General features: G+C 44.7%; 1 protein-coding gene across 3 annotated transcripts in view; it reads left to right on the forward strand.

Moving 5' to 3' along the window:
- Positions 1–26353, forward strand: part of LOC138528528 (interleukin-5 receptor subunit alpha-like) — a 291652-nt gene that overhangs the window by 64587 nt on the left and 200712 nt on the right. For 2 of the 3 annotated variants that reach the window (XM_069640280.1, XM_069640281.1), the window contains exons 3-4: positions 14679–14830; positions 14930–15083. In XM_069640280.1, coding sequence (XP_069496381.1) covers positions 14679–14830; positions 14930–15083 — 306 coding nt within the window. Of the gene's footprint in view, positions 1–13311; positions 13463–14678; positions 14831–14929; positions 15084–26353 lie in introns of those variants that run through there. The other variant, XM_069640282.1, reaches the window with a different exon arrangement.

A 26353-nucleotide genomic window follows, 5' to 3' on the forward strand; every position in this document is an offset into this window, starting at 1 on the left:
CCTGCTATATGTCAAACTCTGCTTGCCTCATATGGTCCATTCATTTTTCATTTTATACCTTCATGTCAGTCAGTTCGTCCTTAACTGACACACTTCCTGAAACAGGGTACTTTTCCCCTGACACAATTAGCTATTTTCTTCCCTCAACTGCTCTCTCTGTTGTTTCAAAGTGTTCAGATCTTGCCACATCTGATCAAATTCACCCTGAGAATTGACATCCCTAATGACTAACTGGCTATTTTCAGCTTTCAGTTGTTTAATCTGAGTTTGAAATGCAAAAATGTCCTCTATGCAGGCTCTATTGTGAACACCCTGCTCACTTAATTTGTGTTGACTCGTGCTCAGGTTTTCAACACCTTCTTGATACTCCCCTTGCAGTGCATAAAATTGAGCCTCTTGCTCTAGATTCACTCGCTGTTATGTCACTAACTCACCTTTTAACTGCTGAATAATATTTTCTAATTTTAACTCTGAATTTAGGCTCTCTCATGCTTTTTCTCCTAATTGTTTCAACTTTCTCTGTGCTTGGTTTTGCACAGAGGCTACACTATCCTAGTATCTTTCTTCCATGATCATCATATGGAAGTACATTTTAATTTGCTCATCTCTGATGGTTTGTGTCATATAAAAGGTTGTAAGGGCCAGATGTAACAGCCAATTATCCTGCCCCATATCAATTGCAGAGGTAACCTCCTGCATAATTCTAGCTTTCCCCATTTCATGCTCCTGTTCTACCCATTCACCTTTCATAAACAATTAGGATAAGAGGTGCTTCCTGGCCATATTGATTTCTACAATGCACATTTCTGAAATGTGTTCTGCACCCAATAAGCTCTCTATGCAAGGGCAAAAATCTCAACCCTGTCCCTGCTTAATTTGCAACTCACAATGACAGCTCAAATCAACACTGTTTTATCTTTACAACACCCTGTAGCCCAGACTACAGATCTGAGTGGCACCTTCACAATGCAACACAACTTTCTATCCACTGCAATGCAATTACACCCAAATGAATAGTCTGCTGCTACTGCACATTCACAAGTGAAGACTCTATACCAATCTCGGCACGAGCCCCAGTTTTGTCATGGTTTATTATGCAGTCACACTGAACCCAGGGAGTTCCTTTCCCCCCCAAGCAAGGTGGTGCACAACAAAGCATTGTTTCTTTTCTTTTAGGTTCAATTTGTTGAGGCCTATAACCTGTCTCGCATCCAACCCCAACAAGTACCCTGTATCACCAATGGACTAGGAAACAGGCCGGTGTGTAGTAGGAAAATATATTTACTAATTTATTGAATCCAGATTTGACAAACAGACCAACATAAGCAACTAATGCTGTGGCAGCAGCCAAAATCACACCTTATGACTCGGTTAAATGAACAACACAGGTGAAATTGTGAAACATGCAATGCCAATTTACACCAGAGTGAATTTAGATTTAACCAATGAAAAACATGTGTAATATAATACACCAGACACCGACGGAGCAGGAGCTCCAGGCGACGGCCCCTGCAGGAGCAGAGGACCCATGGAGGACTCTGACATGCTTTTCTACATTTTACATGCCTCCTGGTAAGCGCCGAAGTCATACGCGCATCGTCAACAGAATTTCCCATTTAGCCCCTGTTTTTACTACAGGCGCTTCGCTTGAAACGCAATGTGCTTTATCTGCACATTCTTCGCCCTGAATCATTGTTCGTAGTCCCTGCCGCCATTAAGATACATGAGGAACCCTTCCTCTTGAAGATGGCCGCCCACCCGACGCCTGCTGCCCATTCCACCTGATCTGCCCCAAGCAGCCTTCTGATTGGCCTACTGGCCTATCTCTTCAGCCATTGGGCGCCGGCAGGCGAAGCCGGCCCACTCATCCCAAGGCCCACGGAGGCAAGGCTGACTCCTGTTTCGAGCCTGCCGTAGTCCCCCACCAGACACCGACGGAGCAGGAGCTCCAGGCAACGGCCCCTGCAGGAGCAGAGGACCCATGGAGGACTCCGACATGCTTTTCTACATTTTACATGCCTCCTGGTAAGCGCCGAAGTCATCCGCGCATCGTCAACAGAATTTCCCATTTAGCCCCTGTTTTTACTACAGGCGCTTCGCTTGAAACGCAATGTGCTTTATCTGCACATTCTTCGCCCTGAATCATTGTTCGTAGTCCCTGCCGCCATTAAGATACATGAGGTACCCTTCCTCTTGAAGATGGCCGCCCACCCGACGCCTGCTGCCCATTCCACCTGATCTGCCCCAAGCAGCCTTCTGATTGGCCTACTGGCCTATCTCTTCAGCCATTGGGCGCCGGCAGGCGAAGCCGGCCCACTCGTCCCAAGGCCCACGGAGGCAAGGCTGACTCCTGTTTCGAGCCGTGAGGACCGTGTGCCAGCCCCCCTGGCCCATCTTATACAAGGTAACACTCTCCAAGGCCCAGCCGCTGCCCTAACACAAGGGGTCAACTTTATTCCACTGCACGTTTGTACAGAAACCTTGCCTATTGCCTGAGCTGCACAGTAACTGTATCTTGAATATCTGCATCCTCCTGAACACGCCTCCATTGACTGTTGCCTTGCAACGCTCCTGCGATGTTCTTATACTCCCTGCGAGCTATACCTTTGTGTCCCGTTTGTTAAATACCTTTGTGTCCCGTTTGTTAAACCTGATTTTAGGACCCACTGCCACCGCACTTGCTAGCGTCCTATGCTCGGGTGCCTGACTGCTACATATTGAATTCAAGTGACCCATCACCTATGCACCTCTCTAGTGCAACCAATGCCTCTTTGTCCCGATTGTTAAAATCGAATCTAGTGGTTCCTCATCCTCTATACTTTACTATGTTACCTATGCTTCACACTTAGATGGCGAAATTGAATTTAGATGTCCTATTGCTTATGCATCCTGCTAGTGACCTATGCTCTACGGCGAATTGCTAAACACTTGATTCCAGGTGCCCTACTGCTTTTGCACCATGCCAGAGACCTATGCCCTTGTGCCTTGATTATCAAAATGCTTTGGTATCTGATTGTCTAAACCGATTCTATATGTCCCTTTGCTTTCGCACCCTGTTAGTGATCTATGCTCTGTGCCCGATTGCTAAAAATTTGTTTCTAGGTGTCTCATTGCCTATGCACCCCAGAGACTTAGGTTCTTGTGCCTTGATTGTCTAAATCTAATCTAGATGACCTTGCCTCACACCCTTATAGTGAACCATGCTTTATACCTGTTTGCTAACTGAATTCTTGCGCCTTGACTGTCTAAATTGAATCTAGATGACCTTGCCTTCACACCCTGATAGTGAACTATGCCTTATACCTGTTTGTTAACTGAATTTAGGTGACCCCCTGCCTATGCATCCTGCTAGGGCGTCCCACGCTCTAGTGCCCTGATTGTTAAAATGATTCTAAATGACCCTTTGCCTTCAAACTGCAGTAAGCGACCATTGCACTCGTGCCGTGACTGTTAAAAACTGAATTCAAGTGACTCATTGCCCCACACTGTGTTTGTGACCTTGCCTTTGTGCCTGGACTGCGCGAACTGACCCACGCTACCAGACATTAATACATCGTACTAGTCTACCCTGCCCAACATACAATGTATATCCACACTCTCTACACAGTGTTACTGAGATTAACATTGTACATCTTGAATAGCCAACACCTAATCATGCTACCCAACCTTTCTACACCTGAGCCTGCACACAACCCACACCTATTAACTGAAATGAATTCCACACCCTGCCCTGTTCTCGCAAGAAACCGTAGATTACGTGCCAGGCTCGCAAGACTCTATGACCCACTGTCCAAACTAGCCCACAACAAGGTGACCAGGAATCCATCTCTACACCCCCTTCAACTGAATAGCAGACTCCACCGTGAGCCCATCCGAGACCAGAAAAGCACGCACGATGCTATGCCACCACCCCCTAACCTAGTAGATCCAGGGACCAAGGGTGCATTAATAAATGCACGTTCCATGGTAGCCCACGCATCAGACATTGCTGACCTGCTACATAATGAAGACCTGGACTTCTTAACAGTTACCGAATCCTGGCTTCACCCCACGGCAGGCCCTGCAATTATGCTAGCAGTCCCAGACGACTACACGCTATTAAGACTTGATCGCACCACCTCTAGAGGTGGAGGTCTTGCCATTATAGCCAAAACTAAATTTACTATCACAATCGAATCTCCTATCAATGCTAGCTCCTGTGAATCTCTTACAGCTAAGTTAACCCTCTCTAGCACTCAATCCATTTCCATTCACCTTATCTACCGACCACCGGGCCCTTTAGGATCATTCGAAGAAGACCTCACAGACATCTTATCAAACAACCTCAAAAACTCCTCACAACGCATCCTACTAGGAGACTTTAACCTTGGTTTTAGCGACCCTGCAGACACCAATGCTAGTATAATCAACAATACCCTAGAGGAACTGGGCTTCACCCAGATGATTACCGAACCTACCCATATCAAAGGGAGAACTCTGGACTGGCTAGCTGTGCACAACAGCCCAGTCCTGGTCTCTGCCATACTCCCACAGCCTTGGACAGACCACTATTTGATCTCGTTTACCCTAAAGACAACCCCAGCACAAGCCAGTACTATAGCTCCACCCATCCAATCCCGTAACAAAAAAAACATCACCTTGGAAAACCTGATACCGCTTATCACACCTACCTTGAATGCCATCCCGGACCTCACTGATCCACTCACGATGGTGGATATCTATAATAAAATCATGCTCTCATCCCTCGACGCTATAGCCCCTTTGAAGCTAAAAAAGAGCAAGCCCCGGAAACACATTAACTCCTGGTTCTCGCCTCATCTCAAAACCCTCAGACAAGAAAAGCGACGATGTGAGAAAATATGGCGAGCTTCCCCCTCAGAAAAAAATAAAAAAAACCTGAGTAGCCTAGCCTCCCAATATAAAAAAGAAATTATACTGGCTAAACAATCGTCATTCAGCACGCGGATCTCACAAGCCAAATCTAACACCAGAGAGCTTTTCACAATACTTAAAGAGATCGAATCCCCGATTCAAATACCTGACTTGTGTATTAAAGATAAAAATTGGTGCACAGGCATTCAAAATGCCCTAGCGAACAAAATCTCATCCCTTGAGACTAAAATAAGCACTAAAAAAGAATCTCTACTCTCCTCCACCAAACAGAGTACCGCCTCCCACAAAAAGGTTTACCCGACTCAATCCCCCCCCTAGCGATTAACCCTTCCTTCTACTTCCACAAAGTATCCACCAAAGAGGTAGAGAATACTATTCTCACCCTCAAACCCTCAAACTGCCATGGAGACTTATGCCCCGCTCAACTGATTAAGGATGCTGCCCGTGATCTCGCACCATTTATCACCAAGCTAATAAATGCGTCCTTCACGTCAGGCACCGTACCTAATAATTTAAAACAGTCTTGGGTCCTCCCTCTGCTTAAAAAACCGAATCTGGACCCATCCACCCCCACCAATTACCGCCCCATTACCACAGTACCTTTCCTCCTCAAAATCATCGATAAAATAGCATACCAACAGATCCAACACTACCTTGAGCACTTCCAACTCCTAGGCGTCCGTCAATCAGGCTTCAGGCCACAACACGGAACAGAGACCGCACTCATAGACCTCAAGGCACAGATAGATGAGCTGAGGGACCAGGGGAAGACAGCACTATTGCTTCTCCTTGATCTCTCTGCGGCCTTCGACCTGGTCGACCATGAGATCTTGTGCAACCACCTACAAATAGCTGCCCACTTCTCTCAAGATGCAACTAACTGGATCCAATCCTTCCTCAATAACCGCACAATGAGAGTCTTCTCACTAACAGCATCAGCCGACCCTATCCCGATCACATGCAGTGTACCGCAAGGATCGTGCGTCTCCCCTACACTTTATAACATTTTTACGAAGCCCCTTTTCGATGATCTAGACGATCTGGGTATCACCTACACTAACTACGCTGATGATACCCAGATCCTCATCCCGTTGTCGGGGGATTATGATAAGGATTTGGCCTTCGTTAATAAAGTGTACCTCATCATCCAGGCATGGATGGCCGCACATGGACTATGCCTGAATGATGACAAGACGGAACTTCTCATTCTAGGTTCCACACACCTCCTTAACAAACTGGGCCACAAATACTCCTCATTCATAATTGACAACAACAAAATCATGGTAGCTAAGGAGGTTAAAACCCTCGGATTCTATCTAGATTCCACCCTTACCCTGAACAAACAAGTGAACGCAATGGCCTCCTCCACCTCTTACACTTGCAAACTTATCAGGGCAGCCAAACCCTTTCTCTCCCCCACCAACTGCACCACCTTGGCCAGGGCACTGATCCTGTCCAAGTTGGACTATTGCAATGCCTTATATGTAGGCTGTAACAAATATATCTCCAACAAAATCCAAATACTCCAGAACAATGCCCTCAGAGCGGCCCTTAGCATCCCGAAGAAAGCCCACATCTCAGATTCCAGAAGAACTGCTAATTGGCTATCCACTTTGGACAAGATATTTCTTAAATCAGTGTCTTTGATTCACAAATGCCTCCACCAAGCAGCCCCCCAATACCTCATCGCTAGATTTACCAGACCCACCCTTTCCCGCCCCATGATAACGGCCAATTCCAACCTTCTTCTGGTGCCCAGGTTTAAACGTACTACATATGGGGGAAACAGCTTTCCAGTAAAAGCAGCACAATACTGGAACTCCCTCCCTCCGTCGTGCAGGGAGGACCTACCCTACCACCAGTTCAGAGCTAGGACCATCAACTGGCTCAAATCCCTCGACTCACAATGACTCCTAGAGACCCAGATGTGCCTCTACTATGTGGCGCATCACTGAATGTAAATTTGTTTATAGTATTGCCCTAATGCACATGTTATGTTCGTCACCTACGCATTAATTGTAAATATGTTTATAGTACTGCCTTTAATGTACATGTTCTACCCTCCGACTTGGCGTGATATTTCCGGCAATGTAACCCTAGCTGGACCTCGCCACACGTATGTAACGAAGCTTTGCAACCCTCTTGCTGCCTCTGCGCCTGGCTACCTTCGGGTTAGGTGCGCATTACAAATAAATAAATACAAATACAAATACAAATACAAAATACAAAATCCCCAGAACTGACTTAATTTGAAACAATACTTTTCTCCCAGCAACCCTGACCCTCCAGGCCTCAATTTATTTTGGCCCCTTTGATTGGGAGGCAAGATGCAGGGAGTGAGGACACAATAGAAAAAACGTTTTGCTGCTGATTTTAAAAGGCACTGTTTCCAAAAGGAATTCAGTGGTAAAAATAATGTTGGGCTTATTAAAAGGCAAGGTGGGAAAAAAGGAACTCAAATGAAAATCGTTTTTCAACACTTGAAAATAAAAGGCAGAGGTTGATAGTTTGAAATCAGAGAAAAATGAGAACAAAAGAAAAATTGTGTTTTGCAGCACACATGCAGATAGGATACACTACTTTGTAATTCTGGTTTAAAAGGAATGGGGAATTTAATTTGACACCATTCACATTGACTTGAAAGGAGGTGTTTTATGGATTAATTCTTTTGGGGATTATGGACCCCCAGCCCCTTTCTAGGTGGAAGTCAAGGATTTCAGACACAGTTAACCAAGTCTTTATGGGCTATACCAGCTGTAACAAACTGGGCATGAGCTAATTGTTAGTTTTGAATTCTAAAAACCCTCATCCTGTGATTTTCTATATGGGAATTCATTGATTTATTGTGCTAAGGATCTCCACAGTTTCCCTCCTCCCCACACTTAAATTTTACTACACACCTCCTGCTCCTTTGATTTGGGTCTCAGCTAGCTTTTCTATGTCCCGACCACTGACTCCAATGCAAGGATTGAAGCGTGTCTGCTAGTGGTTTCTCGCAAGAGTCCAGCAGCAGCTCTCTCCCAGAATAATTCACAAAAAGCCCAGTTCTGATGCCAACTGGTCCTCTTATAGGGCAAATGACATCCCTATTTCGTCAGAATTCCCGCGGTATGGATTGGTTGGTTCTCTGCACCAATTTCCTACCTGTGTGCTAATAGGACAAGGAGTTGAGGGGTTTCAGTTAGGAAAGCTGAGGGAGCAGAAAGCTTTGTCATCCCAAACTGACATGTGGGTTTTGCATGTTTAAACTCTGAAAATCTATCAACATGGCAAGTACCCTGATTTTTCAAATGTTTACATGTATGGATATATTACATTTTAAGGCACATCAGATGATGCTAATCCAAAATCTGCATGCCCTTCCTATGCTGAGATATAGTTTTTCTTTGTTTACTCAGGAGCCGCATAAGTGAAAAGTATGACACTTCATAGTTCCCATGTTACTTCCATGACTGACCACCTCACCAAGTTTTAATCTTCGCAGAATTATAGGAAGGCTTTAATCTGATTTTCCTTAATAACTTATGTTGTGTTTATCCCACAAAAATCATTTTAAGCATGGTTCAAATGAGATTTCTGTCACCATTAATAAAAGTCTGGAATTAGCTTTGTGGCATATACGCTGCCCTCTTTATGCAACAAAATGTATTCTTCTATTAATTAAACCCCTGCCTCACTCACTTTCCTCACCCACACCTTTTCTTAGGTTTCAATTGCCAAATGCACTTACAGGGCATGTGGCTTTGAGCCCATGTTGATTTTAGTTCTCCTCATGACTTCCAAGGACTCTGCTTTCAGGCTTAATACACATTTTATGTGAGTTGTGACCTCAAGGTCGCTTCTGCGAAGCCAGCCTTATCTATTTCCACCGTGGTTCATATCTCAGGCTATGTATTTCTTTGTGATTTTCAGCAATTAACCTGATTGATTGTTGCTAACCAGACCTCCCTCTCCGGGACAAGCAGAGGAAAGGTCTTTCAGGTTAAAGTTCCAGTTCAGTAGAAATGCCCAGCTGGACCCCTACTTTTTAAAGTACAGCCGTGAATCAACTAACTGTGTTTACCTTTTCACATTTTGCATGTCATGATGTTAACCAGTTGCATAGTGGATTGCACTTAGACCTGTTGGTTACAACAATATATTTTTCTCCCACAATATTAACACAGAGATTCATTACATACACACAAATAGGCCAATTACAGAGAGCACCAGTGTTCACTTATGCCACAAGTAGGCATCTCCTTTTGACTAATGTAATTTTAATGTTGAAAAGTAAGGGTTTTTATTTGTGATAAATGCACAGTGCTTGGCTTCACTTTAGATTTCTGGATCACAGTATTGTGCTGCATTGAAGATAATGTGCATGCTGCTACCTGTCTCTTTAAGTAGAAAGTATAGCTTTCCATGCATTTAGTAAAACAGCATTTTCAGTCACATATGTCTTTTGCCATGCATTGGGCCCACCCAGCACTTTTAAGTTTTCCAAGGAACATTTTCCTTCACTCAAGCGCCCGTTCATTTTGGTAAAGTTGAAAGAGGTCCATTTCTGTTCATGTCCCAGGCTTTAAGTCAGAATCATGTTTTGGAATGTCCTACACCTTCCAATCGATTGCACCAGTCAGCATCACTCTTAAATACGGGTCTGGCCACTTTATTTCTGACATTCAGGGGCTATATTTTACCCGACACACTAGAATGTCCCTCTGATGGATAACAGCTGTGATGCCTCTCAGAAGGGGGCTTCTGTCCCTTTTTCACTGCACAGTTGCCTAGCAGCAAGACGTGCTGAGTGCATACCGCAGTAACTATGGATTGAGTATAACTGAACGAGAAGGCCCTTCAGGAACTTTGTCCTGCTCACCCTCTTTCTCCCGTACTCACTCGTACTTGCTATAACCCAGTGTGCTGGTGATTCATCTTACTTCTATGTGGAAGATTCTCTGATCACAGTTAGAGTTTTGATGGACTCGCAGGAGTGGGGGGGTGGAGAAGTTGATTCATGCTGACTACATGCACTTTCTTTTACACCTTGGCTGGATAATCAATGCAAACACCTGGACTTAAGATCCTTAGGAGTCCCAGATGCATCAATATAACCATAAGCCTTGAACCCAGCCAAGACTCTGTAGGAATTACACAATTAAAAAAATAATTAAAACAACCTGTCCTAAGTAAGGCCCCATAGGTAATCTGTCGAAAGACAGACAAAAAGAGAGGAGGCGCCATGGCATGGGGAAAGTTGTATTGCACTCCAAGAGAGGAAAAACCTAAGGAGGGGAGTTTTATGTGATATTCGAAAGTCTAGCATTCAATAATATAGGTGTCTCTCTAGGGAGGGAGTTTGCTTGTTGAAAAGTAAGAATTGGGAGAGGAAGGGGGCGAGGGCGGAATGCAGGACAATGATCGCACTTCGATGCAAGTAACTGAGTTAAAGACCAGTCTTCTCCACTGACGCTCAGTTTGTTTTTATCATTAATTAAACACTGAGCCACACCCATGGATCTTTAAAGTTTCATTGGTGCTGGAGGAGAGCCCCTAAAGCGCACAGGGTACTTACTGGCAGTGGCAACAAATGGGTCAACGAGTTTGTGACCCCTTTATCTGCACTTGAGCAAATCACACAAATTAGACTAGCTTCCGACTGGGTTCAGCGAGTTTTAAAAAAAAATGAATCTATTTATTTCAGCAGTAGTATCACATCCAAATCCACAGCATGGATTGGAACATTTAGGGCCTCATTACACGGATAGCGGTAATGGTTAACGGTCACCGTTAATGGTAACGGTGACCGTTAACCATTACCGCCTTACTACAAGGTCCCTTAGCGGGTTGGTGCTTTAACGCCTGCTTTTTGCAGGCGTTAAAAACCAACCCGCCAAGGGACCTTGGTGCTAATTACGGCACCGCAAAATTGCGGTGCCGTAATTAGCACCTTTCCCATTCCCATTATGCCCTATGGGGCAAAAATGGGAATGGGGAAGGGCAGTGGTGGAAGGGGGAATTACCGCCCCGCCAACCTTGGAATGGGGCGGTAATTCCCCTTTCCACCAAGGCGGTGCCGGTATTTTACCGGCATGGACCAAGGTGCTAATAGCACCTTGGTCCATGTGCTAATACCGCCATCCGTGTAATGAGGCCCTTAGTCTCTATGTCAGTGGTAAGGCATTAAAACAGAGGAACATTGTTATAACATTCTCAGTTCTGCACATAAAGTGAGCATGGCGATTGGAAGCAAAATTATCTAGTTCACTAATTAATAATAATTTGCATTACATTCTAACAGATAATGTTAAGTTACCTGATCGATACTTTAGAAGGTGTCCGGTCATTTGGTCGAAAATAAATGGTCGAATGACCATTTGATCGAATCAAAATGGTCGAAAAAAAAAGGTTGAATTTATTTATTTATTTATATTTTTTTTTTAGTTTTGGTTGCTTAAAAAATATTTTTTAATAAAGAAAACGGGGGGTTGGGGTGGAACCCCCCCCCCCTTAAAATTAAAAAAAAAATAAAAATCGACCTTTTTTTTCCGACCATTTTACTTCGATGAAATGGTCGTTCGACCATTTGGTTTTCGACCAAATGACTGGTAACCACTTTAGAATGCAAGAAACTGGCTCTTCTCTATGGTGGGGTGGGGGGCTGATTAACAAATAGCTTAGGCACATGTGATGGCAATAATTGTATACATGTTCGGTGAGAACGTTCCTCTCCATTCTGGTGTGGGAAAAAACAAAGGCGGTGTGCTTAGCTGTTGGTGTGCGTACAACAAGGAGCAACCAGCGTCTGTGTGTATGCGTTCTAAGTGGGTTTTGGTGGATACGGCAGAGGCGTAATGTTTCCAGATGGAAGGCCTCCAGTGTTTGATTTGTGGGTGTATTTAAGTCAATTGGTGAGATTTGCACTGTGATTCGAGAGGTGTAGAGTTTTGGATAGAACCATTCAACGTACCTTTCTACATGCGAACACCCCAGTCGGCAATACAACAATGATGAAGAAATATTTGGCATACCTAGATGTGAAATAGTCTGTAATGCAAGGCAAGGCCTTTGCTAGGGGTGCCTGGCTGTGAACGTCATAGAGCACAATATGGATCAATGCGCTTTCAAAGAGACGCCAAGGTATGAACAACACACAACATGGACATTTCTAAGCGCTATCCTAGGGATACCTCAGAGACTCTATAGGGCACAGGATAGAACAGTGTAATGCACTCACAAATTGTGCATCACCTAAATCTGATGCACAATTTGTACGCAATATAGAAATAATGCAATGCACTTTCCTGGGGGTTTCCGACCTGGGAGACAATAAGAGAGCGAGAAAATGCACAAATGAAATCTGCTGTAGAAGGGATGCCTAGATGTGAGGTAACAAAATAGAGCAACACAATACAGTGTTCCACAGTTTCAGATGTGGGCCGATATAAAAACAACATAAAGAGACACATTACAACTTGGGACATGTGGAGATTGGGCAGGATAGCAACAGCCTGTGAGAAAAGGGTCGTTGTCACATCACGATTGCAGTAGAAGGCAGAGGCAGTAGTCATTGTAGGGCTAGGGTGCCAGGCGAACAGGCAAACCGGATACCCCCTTTGCTCAAAGACTCTTAAAAAAAGGCACGTCCTATCACAAAATCAATATAAGATGTCATTCCCTGCAGAACATGGGGAAATAACGACCAAACTAAAATGTGTATCTTTGTTACATCCCCTTGCAGTGCTCAACGTAGTGAACTAGCAAAATATGTTTTAAAGTATATGGTGGCAGGGCTGCACATTTTAAAGCGATTGTAAAGTCTGTATGTGTCTGTTGTGTAGTTACGGCTACCAACACGGGCGCGACACAACCCCTCTCCGCTTGATGCATCGCGCACTTCTGTCTCCTGCATTCATTGCCCGATAGTGAGTATCCTCCTGTTTGCCTTTTCAGCTATTTTCTCTGACGGTTACGCGTGTGACACATATCGACCCTCATACGCGTTTCCTCCCTGTGTTCCCAGAAATCCTGCTACTACGGGTGACACACTAAAATGCAAGTTCCTAGACGGCCCCTACCACAAGGGCACGCCCACCCTGCGACCACTGTAGCGCATGGCCGCTCTTGAACCACAGAACGTTATGGGTTCCAAGTCCTCCATACTCAGGTAGAGATCTCCAGGTAATTTCTTGCCTGTTCTCTCTCTTTCTACATCACGAGCATCTGAATGGCTGCCAGCCATGTGCCAATTGGGTGTTTTTCCATTGTGTGTTGTTTTTTGAGCACTACCTCCTTTCTGAGGTTTCTGATTCGGATTTCAACTTACCCTCATGCACCTGACTTCTGCTTGCTTTTTTGCATGCATCTCCTAATCCACATCATTCCATTACTTCAAATCTTAACCAATTGGCGGATCCTGTTTCACTGCCCCCTTTTTCCTCTACAGAGTGTTTTCACCATAAAACCACACCTGACATTGGGTTTCCACTCGAGGACCCTACCCTTGCAGTCCCAGGCTGTTGAGGCATCTGCCACCGACAAATACCAAAGGCTGAAAATCCCTGCACTACCCTGTGTCACATACAGGGTAAGTATAGTGCAGTAATTTTCATCATGATGTTTAAACTAGCAGTATCATGTTCCCACTATGTTTCATGTAAATAGGAAATCCAGTTTAAAAACTTGGGCCAACAACATTTATTGCACTTACTGGTTTGTGTATTATTACACACCTGCCTTCCCTTCTAAAAACCTCTTTTTCATTATTTTTCTTTTTGTTTATCGGATCCCTTGTAGATCCAATTGCCCTGAGGAAGGCTCTTCAATCAATGCCAAGACTAATGGCTCTAAGCAGAAATGTGCCGCAAGCACAGCTCATAAACCCTAATAATAATAACTGATGGTCTGTGTTTACATCATTTATCCACAGTTTAAAAACTGGCACGTAGGCAGCTTCACCCAGCATGATCAGATTTTGATCATGAGTATACAAAAAGGATAGGTACCTTTGCTCACAAGAAAGTTTGATTTAATATTTCAAACATTTGAATTTAATTGTGTACTTTGTTTGCTCTAATGTGGAATTATTTGTTTTTCTTCTTTTCCTTTTATTATGTTCATTCTTTGAATTATCCTGTCTGTAAATGTTAACTATTTAAGTGGTCATTTTTTGTTCCCTGTGTCTAAAAACTTCTCTGAACATCTTATGTGCAAATCTTTATAGCATTGCTCACTTTATGCAGACTTTATGAAGAATGAAAACATTTTAACCAATTTTCTTTTCTATTTATACCAATAAATAATATGTATGACTGAATATATTTTTTGTGTTTGCCCTACTTGTTTTCCTTGGTATTTCCCTATTTCTTTCTGACCTCTTAAGAAGCAGAACATTCGTTGGTTGGGAAAACTGAACCTTAACTTAGACCATAGTTGTTTGGTCAATTTATAGTTAGAGTTACAACCCTGTGTTTATTTTGTGCTTTGCCCTGAACTCTCACTGAACACGCAGCGGGCCCCCCCTTTTTTTGTAAAATACCTGTTGTGTAGTTAGTCAGGAGTATGCTGGGTTGCTTGTGATCTGAAGAGTGGCAGGTGATCTGACTACACTGCCTCGGCCACACAATGGTAATTGGGCATTTCCTCATTTCATGGCGTGTAGTTGCATATCATGCTCATTTATCATCCAATGAGAGATGTTTAATGATGTTCAATCAGGTGCTTGGCAAATAGTACTCATGTAGACACATAACTCTATGCTGGCTATCGTTTCCATGGATCATGCTATGTCTCTTGCTTTGCAGATGTCCTCCAAAGTCCACGTTTGAGCATCAATGATCTTGTCCCTGGATTTGTCAATATCTCTTGGGATCCACCCATGGCAGACCACATGAAGAACTTCACAGTCAAGTATGCATTTTTCCACAAGTTCCAAAACAACGCTGATTGGGAAAAGGTAAGTGGCTCAAAGAATACAATTGTGGTTTTCAATGAGTGTGATCTCACATGCGTGATTGGAAACAAAAGGAGATTGTTGGTTTTCTTTTCTTTACAGGAAAGACAACTGGAAACATACAGCAACTTGCACTTAAAGTCACATTCTAATATATGGGCTAAAGTGAAGACGTTGCTTTTTAAGGATGTAGGTTCCGGAAATAAGCTTGTAGCTGAGACCAATTGGACTGAGGTTTTCTACCAGGCACCCCCAGGTGAGGAGGATGACTTCTACTGCACAACGTGAGGGTTCTGTGTCTCTCTCCTACCATAGTTCACTTCACCAGTGCGCTCTTCTCCAAAATGTTGCCTCTCATTCCTCCTTACAGTAATTCTGTATACTATCATGTTGTGGAGCGAGACTAGGCCAATTTACAGTTTAGAGTGTGAATATTCATTGGTGTTTTTGCCTTCTTTACGCTTGTTCTTTTGATGTTGTATTTACTGTATGCTCTGTTGAGTTACCCAAAATACTGAATCTCGTTAAAATAAATAGCATATTTGATATAGTGCTCCACGCATGAATATGCCAGCTTCAAGGCACTGTAATAAAAGGCGTTATTATTTAAGCAATAAGCCCCAAGCAGGGGTGGGCATTATCACTTCAGGTAATGCCCTGGTGCCCATAATTCTTTCATTAACAAGGGAGGTTTATCTATAGGCTTCTTTCATTAACTATGGTAATTAACGAAAGAAGCCTATAGATTTGAATGAGTATTTTAACCACTGAGAAGAAGGACAAGTGGTGAAACCTATTGCATATAGCTCAGGAGCAATGGATGATTTGATTTGGCTGACACAAAATATACGATATATTTGAAATGTCTTGCAAGTTCCTTGATTAGAGAGTTAGGGCCTCATTACACGGACGGCGGTAAGGGTTAACAGTCACCATTAATGGTACCGGTGACCGTTAACCCTTACCGCCTTATTACGAGGTCCCTTTGCGGGTTGGAGACTTTAACGCCTGCTTTTTGCAGGCGTTAAAAACCAACCCGCTAAGGGACCAGGTAGCTAATTACGGTACCGCAATTTGCGGTGTCGTAATTAGCACCTTCCCCATTCCCATTATGCCCTATGGGGCAAAAATGGGAATGGGGAAGGGCAATGGGGGAAGTGGGAATTACCGCCCCACCAACCTTGGAATAGGGCGGTAATTCCCCTTTCCTCCAAGGCGGTGCCGGTATTTTACCGGCATGGACCGAGGTGCTAAAAGCACCTTGTTCCACCGCCGTCCGTGTAATGAGGCCCTTAGTCTTGAGAAAAACCTAGGGATCGAAACACGTGTTGACTACAATGTTCAAGGGCATGCTTTCAGTTTTGACGGGCAATCAGCTCTGTAATATGTATGACCATATTTTGTAAAGGGACTATAATCATCAAGGGCATGATATTAATGTTTAAGGGCATCTTAGCCCTGTTATATGACTGACAATATTGTGTAATGGCATCTATTTAATGTTTTTATGTTATGTTAAGGGTTGGAATTGATAAATATTATTAATAAAAGCCCAGTTTATATATTCTAGGGTAAAGCGTCATCATTAGTGTTGATAGTTATTGTGTTTTCATTTAGTGTGGGCAACACCTATATCAATTGTGGTTACAGCCAATCATTTATAAGATTAGAGAGTACCTTAGCGCATGTTTACCCTTACATTACCCCAAGTTTCTTAGTAGTTACTTAATTCATTGACCGACCTCTGCAGATGAAAGGTTGTGATGTCTCTTTCAGAATTTGAATATGTCCTGCTAGAGAAACACATATGTATTGCGCAAGCTCTTAACTTGTGAGCTACTTTCCTTGCTGTTTCTGTAGGCATATACTTATCAACATTTTATGGTGGATGTTAGCATCTTAGGTAGATGTATCTTCCTACTTCCACTAATGTCTCCCTTCCTCAGCTTTCTCAGCTTCCTCTTTCCCTTCTTAAATTGTACTCCCTCACACTGAGGTCTCCATGTCACCTTACTAATTCCATTTCAAAATACACCATCAGCAAAGTGTGTCTAGCTCACATCCTCACCAGTACATCTTCTGCTGCTTTTAGCCTCTCTCGCCATCAGAGTCTTCCTCACCAATAAACCATAGGCCAAGTATCCGAATGCTTAATTTTGGGATGGTAAACTCAAGAGCTGAGTCCAACACAACTCTTCCCATCGCTGACTTAATCAAAGAAAGCAAAACGAGCATCCTTGCCATCAGCGAATAATGAATCTATGAGCACAACATCAGCTTCTTTAACATCATCACCCTAGCTAATCATCAGAGATCATTGATATGATATGAAATGATATGAAATGGCATTATCATATCATATCAATGCCCGAATGCCCCCATGATACTGGGGCCCTAAATCTAGATGGGGCTGTTTTGGCATCTCGGTCCCTCTGCTCTGGCTTCCAGGAGATCGTCCTTGGCTATTCACATTCCTTTATAGTTGCAGAGGCCTCCCGCGTGAGACAATGGGATGGTTGTATCTGTTTGTTGTGAAGGCCTTTTCGTCTGCTGCCTGGGCTGGAATCGGAGATTGGAAAGTGTGTTGATGCCAAAATACTACAATGTGCTGTTACTAGAGCCTGGCCATCCTAGGCCTCAATATTAAAATGGCGATAGTTCAATGCTCATTGCTGCAAAGCTAAAATGGCTCATCTAGCCTTCATTGCTGTGAGCTGTAATGTTCTCTAGCCCCTACAGGGCACTCTCTCTCACCCCTACAGCTGCCCTTCTACATTACCATGTACCCTTAGTACATTTTCCTCAGCCTGAATCGCTTTGGGGGCAGGGGACCCATATATTCATCCCAACACCGTCTTGCTTCACTAACCAATGTCAACAGCCTCCTTGTCCTTGCCATGCCCATAACAAAAATATCCATAGTGATCAGGCATCCATCAGGCAGGATTGAAGCGGGTTACAGATGCCGATGGGGAAAGTCTGAATCTCAAGCCGACAAACGACCTTGCTGGATTAAGCAAAAAAGGTCTAACATTTCAGTGTCACATATCCTTCCTTGCTCTCATAATTGGCTAACTAAAAACCTCTGCACATTTCAAAACCTATCACTGACCCATCAAGCGAAATGCATAAACTTCCATAATCCTACTCTAGTTTTAAGGCCTTTGTAATCTTCTGCATATTGCCTTCTCCAAAGGATTTAACCTCAAAGTCAAGATCGACTGTTCCAGTCCTCTGAATGTTCCTTATCTTTCTCCTCTTCTCCTCCAGTGGCTATATTCTTCGTCTTCAGAACTTTAAACCCTGAGAATAAAATAAACGTAATCAAAGCTTCTGGGGAATTAGGATCCATCAAAAGACATTGCCTGCTGTTACTTCCATCCCTCCTAGCTGAACTGCTAACCTGAGACTTGGCAATCATCATCAACAAATTATTTCAGGTGTGTTCCTTCCCTGCACATCTGAAATATGACACTGTAGGCCCCATTAAAATATATGCATCACTGGGTCACTACTGGCCAATTTTAAATCTTTCTCTTGTCAGCAAGACTTATTTTGGCATCACTTACTTCGTCCTTGCCTGGCTGGAGTGCTTCTTGTTGAACTGGTCACAACAACTCAAAATGGGGATGCTTACAGATATCACTGTTTTCTTCAAACTCGACTTCAAAATGTATGCAGATGACACCCAAATCGTGGTCTGCACTGGCTAATCCAAGTGCGGGATCTCCTCTAACAAACAATTCCGTGATACTGTATTCCCTCCCAAGTTGCCCAAGGGCATTTCTAGGCTGGATGAACCACAGCTAGCTCCCCCTCTTAAAGCAGAAAGTCTGAGAAACATGTCTTCCGTACCTCCAAAGCCCTCTACTTCTTCTTCTTTCCTGTCCCTAAGAAGTAGGGCCAATATCTGCTCTCAATACATTCACCACAATCTCAGAGTTCTCTGTGAAGACAAGCCCTTATCGGAAAAACAATAATCTGGTCAAATCATGAAACCTCTCCCACAAACCTCTGAAGAACTTTACACCTTAAATAGTGTCCTCTTACATAGTCCTTCTCTTCCAAGCTATCATTCTCCCTCTAATTGATTATGCTAACTCACTCTCCACCCATTGACAAACTTTAGTCCATCCAAAATGTCCAGAGCCAAACATTCCCACCTTTCTCTTACCATCTATAAAGCTAACTAATACCTCTGCCCTTTTCAAGGCCTACCGCTAACTCCTGAAGCAAAATGCATAAGCCGGCAAAATCCCCCCCCTAAAAAACATTGGAAATCTCCTGCACAATGCCGTCTACTCCAAATTAATCACCCTAAAAGTCATATCAACAATGTATCCCCCTTCTTTGCCAGCAGCTGGATTTTTCAACATTAAACTGTTAATCTCTGATGATATTTGAAATAATCATCAAAACTAATCGGCATTCAGGTACCCCCACAAACACCTGTCCTGCTGTTACTTTCATCCTTCTCACTGAACCACTAACTTGAGATTTAGCAATCGTCATAGACCTTATTTTGGGATGGACCCTTCCCTATCACCTCTTCTAGAAATGCATCCCTGGAGCGTTCAGTCACCACCAGGCCCATTTCAAATGTTCCTCATATCAGCAAGGTTTTGGATAAACTGGCATTTTCTTGCATGCCTTAAGGTCTCTTTCGGCATCACCTACACCTCCCTTGCCTACATTAGATGCTTTTATCAGGTCTTCCCTGCCAATAAGGAAGACAATAAACAATACACTTCTAAGGATTCCAGAAGGGTATGAAAAGAAAAAGAAAGACAGTTGGAAGAAGGACTACAGAGAAAAAGATGCTGAAAGAGGCATAGAGAAATGAAAGCAGAAGAAAATGAGAGAAAAGGAACATTAGCGCTCCCTGAGGGATTGGGGCCCCGAGCCTGGGAGGTAACCCCCTCCACTCCCCCCTGGATACCAATCTAGATGGCCGGAAATGGAAGGAAGCCTGAGTCGCTTAGTAAGAGCGCCCTGGTAAAGAAGTGCCCTAGCCCAGGGCCGTGTGTTCGGGCATTCCCAAACCGAGGTGCAGTCTACGAAGGTATGGTCTACTTCAGGGCCAGACCGGAGGTAGTGAAAGTTCCGGGCCACGTGGAGTGCGGCAACCTGGGTGAAGAAATGCTGGTACAGCCTGAGGAAGTCCACCCACCCCGGGGCCAGATGGCTGGCTGGTGAAAAGGAGCAAGTACACTGATGAGGCCAGCGATGTGTGCAGGGCCGCCAGCACTGCCGGTGGGCCTGTGCGCTTCATGACCTCCCATGGTGCCAGTGGAGTGAAGCGGGACTTACCTGTATCCCCAGCTGCAGCATCCAACGCGGCTAGAGCTCAGCGCCAAGTGTGGTGGTTCATCATGGGGTGGGAAATTGGTGGAGCCACACAACAGCAACACCCGCTCACTGCCATGGAGGAAATGACTCATAGCACCACAACGGAGGAAATAATTGGCTTTCCAAGCCCCAGCTATTATGAAGCAGTGCCATGGAGGAAAGTGCCTCAAACGCACCCATCATGGAGGAAAAAAGGGCTTTATCGGCCACAGAAAATACAATACAGTAAATACAAACACAACATAGGTACACAGCCACGGAGGAACGTGGGTTTCCCTAACCCAGTGGCTTTACTGTAGCGGAGGAGAGTTTGCAAGTCAAGCCCTGCTTAATGAAGGCGCAGCCTGTGGCAGCCACCCCTGGCAGAGTTGGGGGATGTATCCAAAAAAAGGACATTGATGGGCAAGAAGGACTATATGACTAAGGTTCTGTACTTTGGGACATGTTGTTTTTTAAATCTGACTGACAAATGGAGAAGTTACTATTGAAGGCAGTCTGCAGCTGTGAAATATATTGAGAGGAATAACATAGAATGTATAGTGACAAAAAGTGAGAGGTCAGGAATGGGAGGATGGAGCCCGGATAAAGTGTGTAGGAACTTGCTTAAAGGTGAAATGGTGAGGGGTTTGTTTGACGGGTATCTATTAATCTTATACATGTTAACAACAAGTCCTGAGTGGGAATCTGAAAAGGGGCATTCATCGAATGGAAGAAAGTTTACCTGTTAATAAGTTTACATGTCTTTTTTTATATAAAAGCCTGTAAGTGTCCCAAAGCTCCCCCTCCGGTGCACGGTACCGTATTTAACAGCAGGAACCCAGGATTGTGGCCATCTCCTTCACTAACATCTTTAAATCACAGATTGCTTAGTGCCTCATCTCGCCAGCTGGTCTGGGATGCTGGGAGGATTCCAGTGTGGCCCATTATTGGCCAAGAGCTAACTTTAAAGGGTGCACACTCTGGCCAGGGTCATAGAAACACAGGCTACATAATCTGTGGTGTCCCTCTAGGACCCTCTCTGTCACCTCTCCTCTTTAATGCCTCTATGAGCCTGTTTGCAGATATCATTGCATCATTCAAATTTAACTTACAAATCTATTCAAATGACTTCCAACTTGTGATCACACATATCCATCAAAGCATGGGATATCCTAACATTCCTCCACTGCAATCCCTCCCGAGTTGCCTGAAGGAAAAGCTAGATAGGATAAACTACAGCACACACTCTGTTAATGCTCAAAAGTCTGAGATTCTCAAACTCTAGACTTCCAAGCCCCTGCGCTTCACCATCTCTCTCTATTTCCCCAGGCCCTCGAAAGTGGGACCGATATCTGCTCCAAACATCCTCATTATCCGAGTTTGCTTTGACTACCAGTTCTCCCTACGTAATCAGATCAAAGGTACAGTCAAATCATGCAGTGTCCAATACACAAGCTGCTGCAGTGCTTCCCACTTTAAACCACGCCCTCTCCCAGAGTCTTCCACCTCAGATCCAGGATTCTACCTGTAATCGATTATGCCAAACCCCTCTATATAGGCCTGCCCAAGGCACCCAATGCCAGACTTCAGTTCATCCATCCATTCAGCCTTAAACCCATGATCACACTTCACTGGCTTTTTTCCACGGGCGCTGGCTGTCCGTCATCTCCGGGATCAGTTTTATAATTCTGTGTCACAGTTGAAGAGTTGGATCAATAAATATAAATAATAGAATAAAATGGATGCATGAGGGTAGGGGTCGGCAGCATCGAGCAAGCAAGGTGGACCAGGTATCTGGTCTGTGTCGGTGAACACCTACAGCCTGAGACACAACCTTCCCATGGGTGCATATTATTAGCAAGGGCTTGAAAATGACAAATCCATTGAAATTAAGTTGTCGCCATACATAACATATCCATGAATGTTGTCACAAAGTATATATTTAGGGACGGGCATTGGTACCATCCAAAAACAAAAAGCTATGCTAACACTGCATATTGGCACATAGTAGATTGTTTCTCATTGGCTCAAATATACCTCTGCCTTGAAATCCTGTCACAATGAATATATACAGAAACATGATATGTTTAACCTTTGTGCCCATAAGGGCCCCGCTGCTAGCACACATCATCTTCCCATCTTGCTGCATCATCTACTAGGCTGTTGCCCTAAAGACTCCAAGCAACCTCACTGTTCTCAGCCTGTTCTCAGCCTTTCTGGAGGCACACGATGCACCAGAAAAAAGGACATGTGCAGCAGGGCCGGTGCTATCACTAGGCAAGGTTAGGCGCTTTCCTATATGTGGACATGTTAGAGCAGCAAAATGCTGCTTTAACACCTCCACACTAATTGTATACTAACTGCCTTCCTGTGATAGCACCGGCCCTGACTGTCTGCAGGCTGAGGCTGACTGCAGCAGCAGCAGACCAGGTGGCGCCGCCATGCCACGAAGGTTGGGATCGGGTCAAGGTCACGAGTGGCATGGTTGCGGCAGTGCTGGCAAGGTCCGGCACCTGTGCATTTGCAATCGATGCTGCAGGCCATGAACGAAGCATCATACTTGCCCCCTCGAGTCTCAACCGATCGTCGTGATGGTCATGTTGTGAGTCTATCAGGGAATGCTGTGGTGCACCGCGCAGCCTGGCTGAGCCTCCTGCCCCGAGCCTGTTAACTTGAATTGGTCCACCGTCCAAACCGTCCATCAGACGTGGTGGCCTGCGCACCCTGGCTGGAGGCCAGCAGCAGCCTTTTTCTGTGCGGTGCGCCAGGCCAGTGAGTACCTGTTGCATAGGACATCCATCCTGGACTCAGCAGCCCCTGTAGTGCTGTGAGAGCGACCCTGGGGCTGGACCCTGCCTGTACTGGAGCCTGTGCTGAGAACAGTCTGACGTCATGCAGGTGAGGACTCCATACTAATTATATACTGCCTTGCCTTCAAAGTATCAAGCCTGCCTGCTTCGCACACTCCTTCCTCCTCTTCAAATCCCCCTAGCAGGAACTGGTACCTGTGTTAACATGTGTGCTCTGCTGTACTGCGTGTGCAACACTCGGAGACAGACACTGTGCAGATTGCATGCTTGTATGTTTCCTGTGTCTCCTTCATACTCCACTACACGAAAAACAGTGCGTCCACTGCAAACATCTTTAAAACATAGCTTGGCTTGCATGACCATTTGTACCCTTAATCTAAATGCCCTGACTATAACAGTGGAAAATAGCACAGAGTGTAGGCAGAGGTGCGTGCGTGCAATATATTATGCACTAACTTAGCACACTTTGTTAACACACCTGCTGAAGATGCCCCGCCTGTGTGCAGTGCAAACCCTTGCAATCAATGGCACTAATGCAAGCAGGACCGACTCCACCGTTCAACCTTCCAAGGTCAATTAATAACATGGCTGCCATTTCCTTCCTTGGAGCAACACTTGTTCTTGACAGAGCCAGGACCTCGAATAATGTAGCCAGTCCCCCATGCTACCCATTTGAGGATTCGGAATATAGCTTTTCAACGCATCCAGGGGAGCTGCAACCAAGAAATTCATGGAATACCCCACGGGGAATAAATACGGGATGTTTACTGAGACCCTGGAATACAGGCAATCCCAGAGTCCCTGCAGGTCGCAGAATCTTCCTGATTCTCGGACATTGTTTTAGTGATTACATCAAATGCAAGGAACATGGGCGGGCCGAGTTGCCCCATCTGCCTTTGTGGGACACATGTGCCCATTCTAGCTTGCAGTTCATTGACTACCTAAGGCCATGCTAATCCCTATGGCCAGCCATTCCCACCCACTTCGTGCCCAAAACACCTCCACCCCTGGGTTGTCTTTGAGCTACCTTTACTCAAGCCAATAGCCCGATATCGCCCGAGGTCATTTCAGAGTCAGCCCTCGGCCCCATCAGTTAGGCTGCACCAATAGCAAAAGATGTTTTGAGTAAGTGCAGTTCAAGTGCTCTGCTCAAGTAGGTCACTTTGAAATACAGTTGTTGCTTAAAAAAGAAAAAGGGGAGTTGGGGGCTGTGAGGAGTGCAGACTCATCAGACTTCCTCAAGTACTGGAGTGCAAGGTAACCTATTTAAGGGAACATCATGACACTAATTTATTTATTTTTACTTATTTTATTGTTCATTTATACAGCGCTTATACACAGGTGGAGTGCTTCAAAGCGCTTCAAGGCAGGAAACTAACAAGGAAATACAATAATTACTCTTAGGCATTGAAGTTTCCGAGTGATTGACAGAAAAACTAGCATACTCAGCCTGACGGCATTTCACCTAGTGCAAGTGCATGAAGTGTTACAGTAGCGACCAAGGTAGGGAGAAGGAACACAAAGGGGGGGCAGGATGGTATGCAGTGATTATCATGAATACCAAAATAACTAATATGTTAAGCTCACCTGATCACCACAGGGGCGCCGAACGCAGCTGGATGATCTGGTGGTGAGTGGTGTCTTGTACTCCCCTCCGATACGAAAGCAGGCTTGCCTACAAAGGTAAATCACAGGTTACCCAACCACGTGGATGAGGCTGGCTCCCGCCTCCTGTGGCGTCCTCTTGCACCCCCCGCAATAGCTCACCTTTGAGTCCGTCCTGCCACTGTTCGCAGGGGTGCGTCGTAGTTCTAGGATCTAGTTACTTCACTGATCCTATTGAAAGTTCCAGACAACTGTGACTCTATGGTAAGTCTTATTCCAAAGATATGGATAGCTAAGAGTTCAAGTTGCAAAAGTTCACTCTGTACCTTTCTTTTTTTTTTAAACCAACTTTATTTTCATTTTGTTCTTTTTTATACGAAAGACAACAGTTAGCCTTTGGTTACAGCAGTATTACAACCATTATCATCTGTGAAAACAAATTATTTAACCTATTTAAACTTTGGCATCAAGACTATTATTGTCTTCCAACTTCCCCCGACCCCGAGTACCCCCACCCTCGCCCACCCATCCCACCCCTTTCCCTTAGAGTTTATCTGAACCAAACTGAATCAAGGTTATAACCAGAGCAGAGTCGTTTCCTGAGCTCATCGCTCCTCCATGTCTACTGCTGTCTCTATCTGATATGAATGTTTCTTAGAGTCCTGGGTTTAAAGAATTGAGCCTCCCTTTCCCCCACATAGTCTTGAAGTGGATCCCAAATGGCTAAGAATTTCAGGTATGTCCCTGATTTTGTGGCGCAAATGTTCTCCATCGCCATAACTCCCCATACTTTCATCCACCACCATGGGGTTGTAGGACCTTCCACTGTCTTCCATCGTTGGGCCACTGTCATCCTTGCTGCAGACAGTAGGTGGGTGATGAGAGCTGCTCTGTTCCCTGAAGCTGCGTATATTCCTTCTGACACTGCGCCCAACAGAATGACCTTAGGGGATTGTGGTAGGTCTGCACCTGTTATGTCTTTGATTAGACTCAGTATTTCCTTCCAATACACTTTTATCCTTGGGCATGACCACCACATTTGGAATAGGTCACCTCTTTCTCCACACTGGCGCCAACAGTCTGAAGGATACGTGGGGTTCATTTTATGTATTCTACTTGGGGGCAGATACCACCGGTAGCATATCTTATATGCTGATTCTTTGATTGCCGTGGATTTGGATAGTTTGTGAGCCCTTCTCCAGATTTGACTCCATTCTTCCTGTGTGATTTCCTCCCCTATGTCCCGCTCCCAGTCCTTCATATATTGGAGGGTTTCATCTGCTTGCGATTTATCGAGTAACTTGTACAGTCTAGTGATCCCTTTTTCATGTGTCCCCTCCCGTATCGTGAGTTCTAGACCTACTGGGGGGCGTAATCCAGCCCGTTTTACCTCTGGGTGTGAGATCCAGTGACGCATTTGTATATATTTAAATCTGTGATGCTCGGTGATGCCAAATCTTTGTTTGCATAGTTCAAAGGAAAGTGGGGCATCATCTTGGTACAAGTCTCGTAAGGACACTGTGTCTGCTCCCTGCCAACCGTCCCAGAACTTTTGTTGGAGCCCAGGCGTAAAATCAGGATTATGTACTGTAGGGGACATTGGACCCAGGCCTAGTTTGATCCCTCTGCCGTGAATCGCTGTGTCCCAGGTGTGAAGTGTCGTTTTTGTCGCTTCCAATAGGATACCTCCTCTCTCTCGTGCTTTTGGCTTGAGGAATGGTAGCATACTTAGTGTGGTGTCCGTCGCCGACTGTTCTATTTCCCCCCACCATGGGAGGGGGTC

Source organism: Ambystoma mexicanum, chromosome 7q (assembly GCF_040938575.1).
Source record: "Ambystoma mexicanum isolate Mex_15411 chromosome 7q, UKY_AmexF1_1, whole genome shotgun sequence".
Lineage (NCBI taxonomy): Eukaryota > Metazoa > Chordata > Amphibia > Caudata > Ambystomatidae > Ambystoma > Ambystoma mexicanum.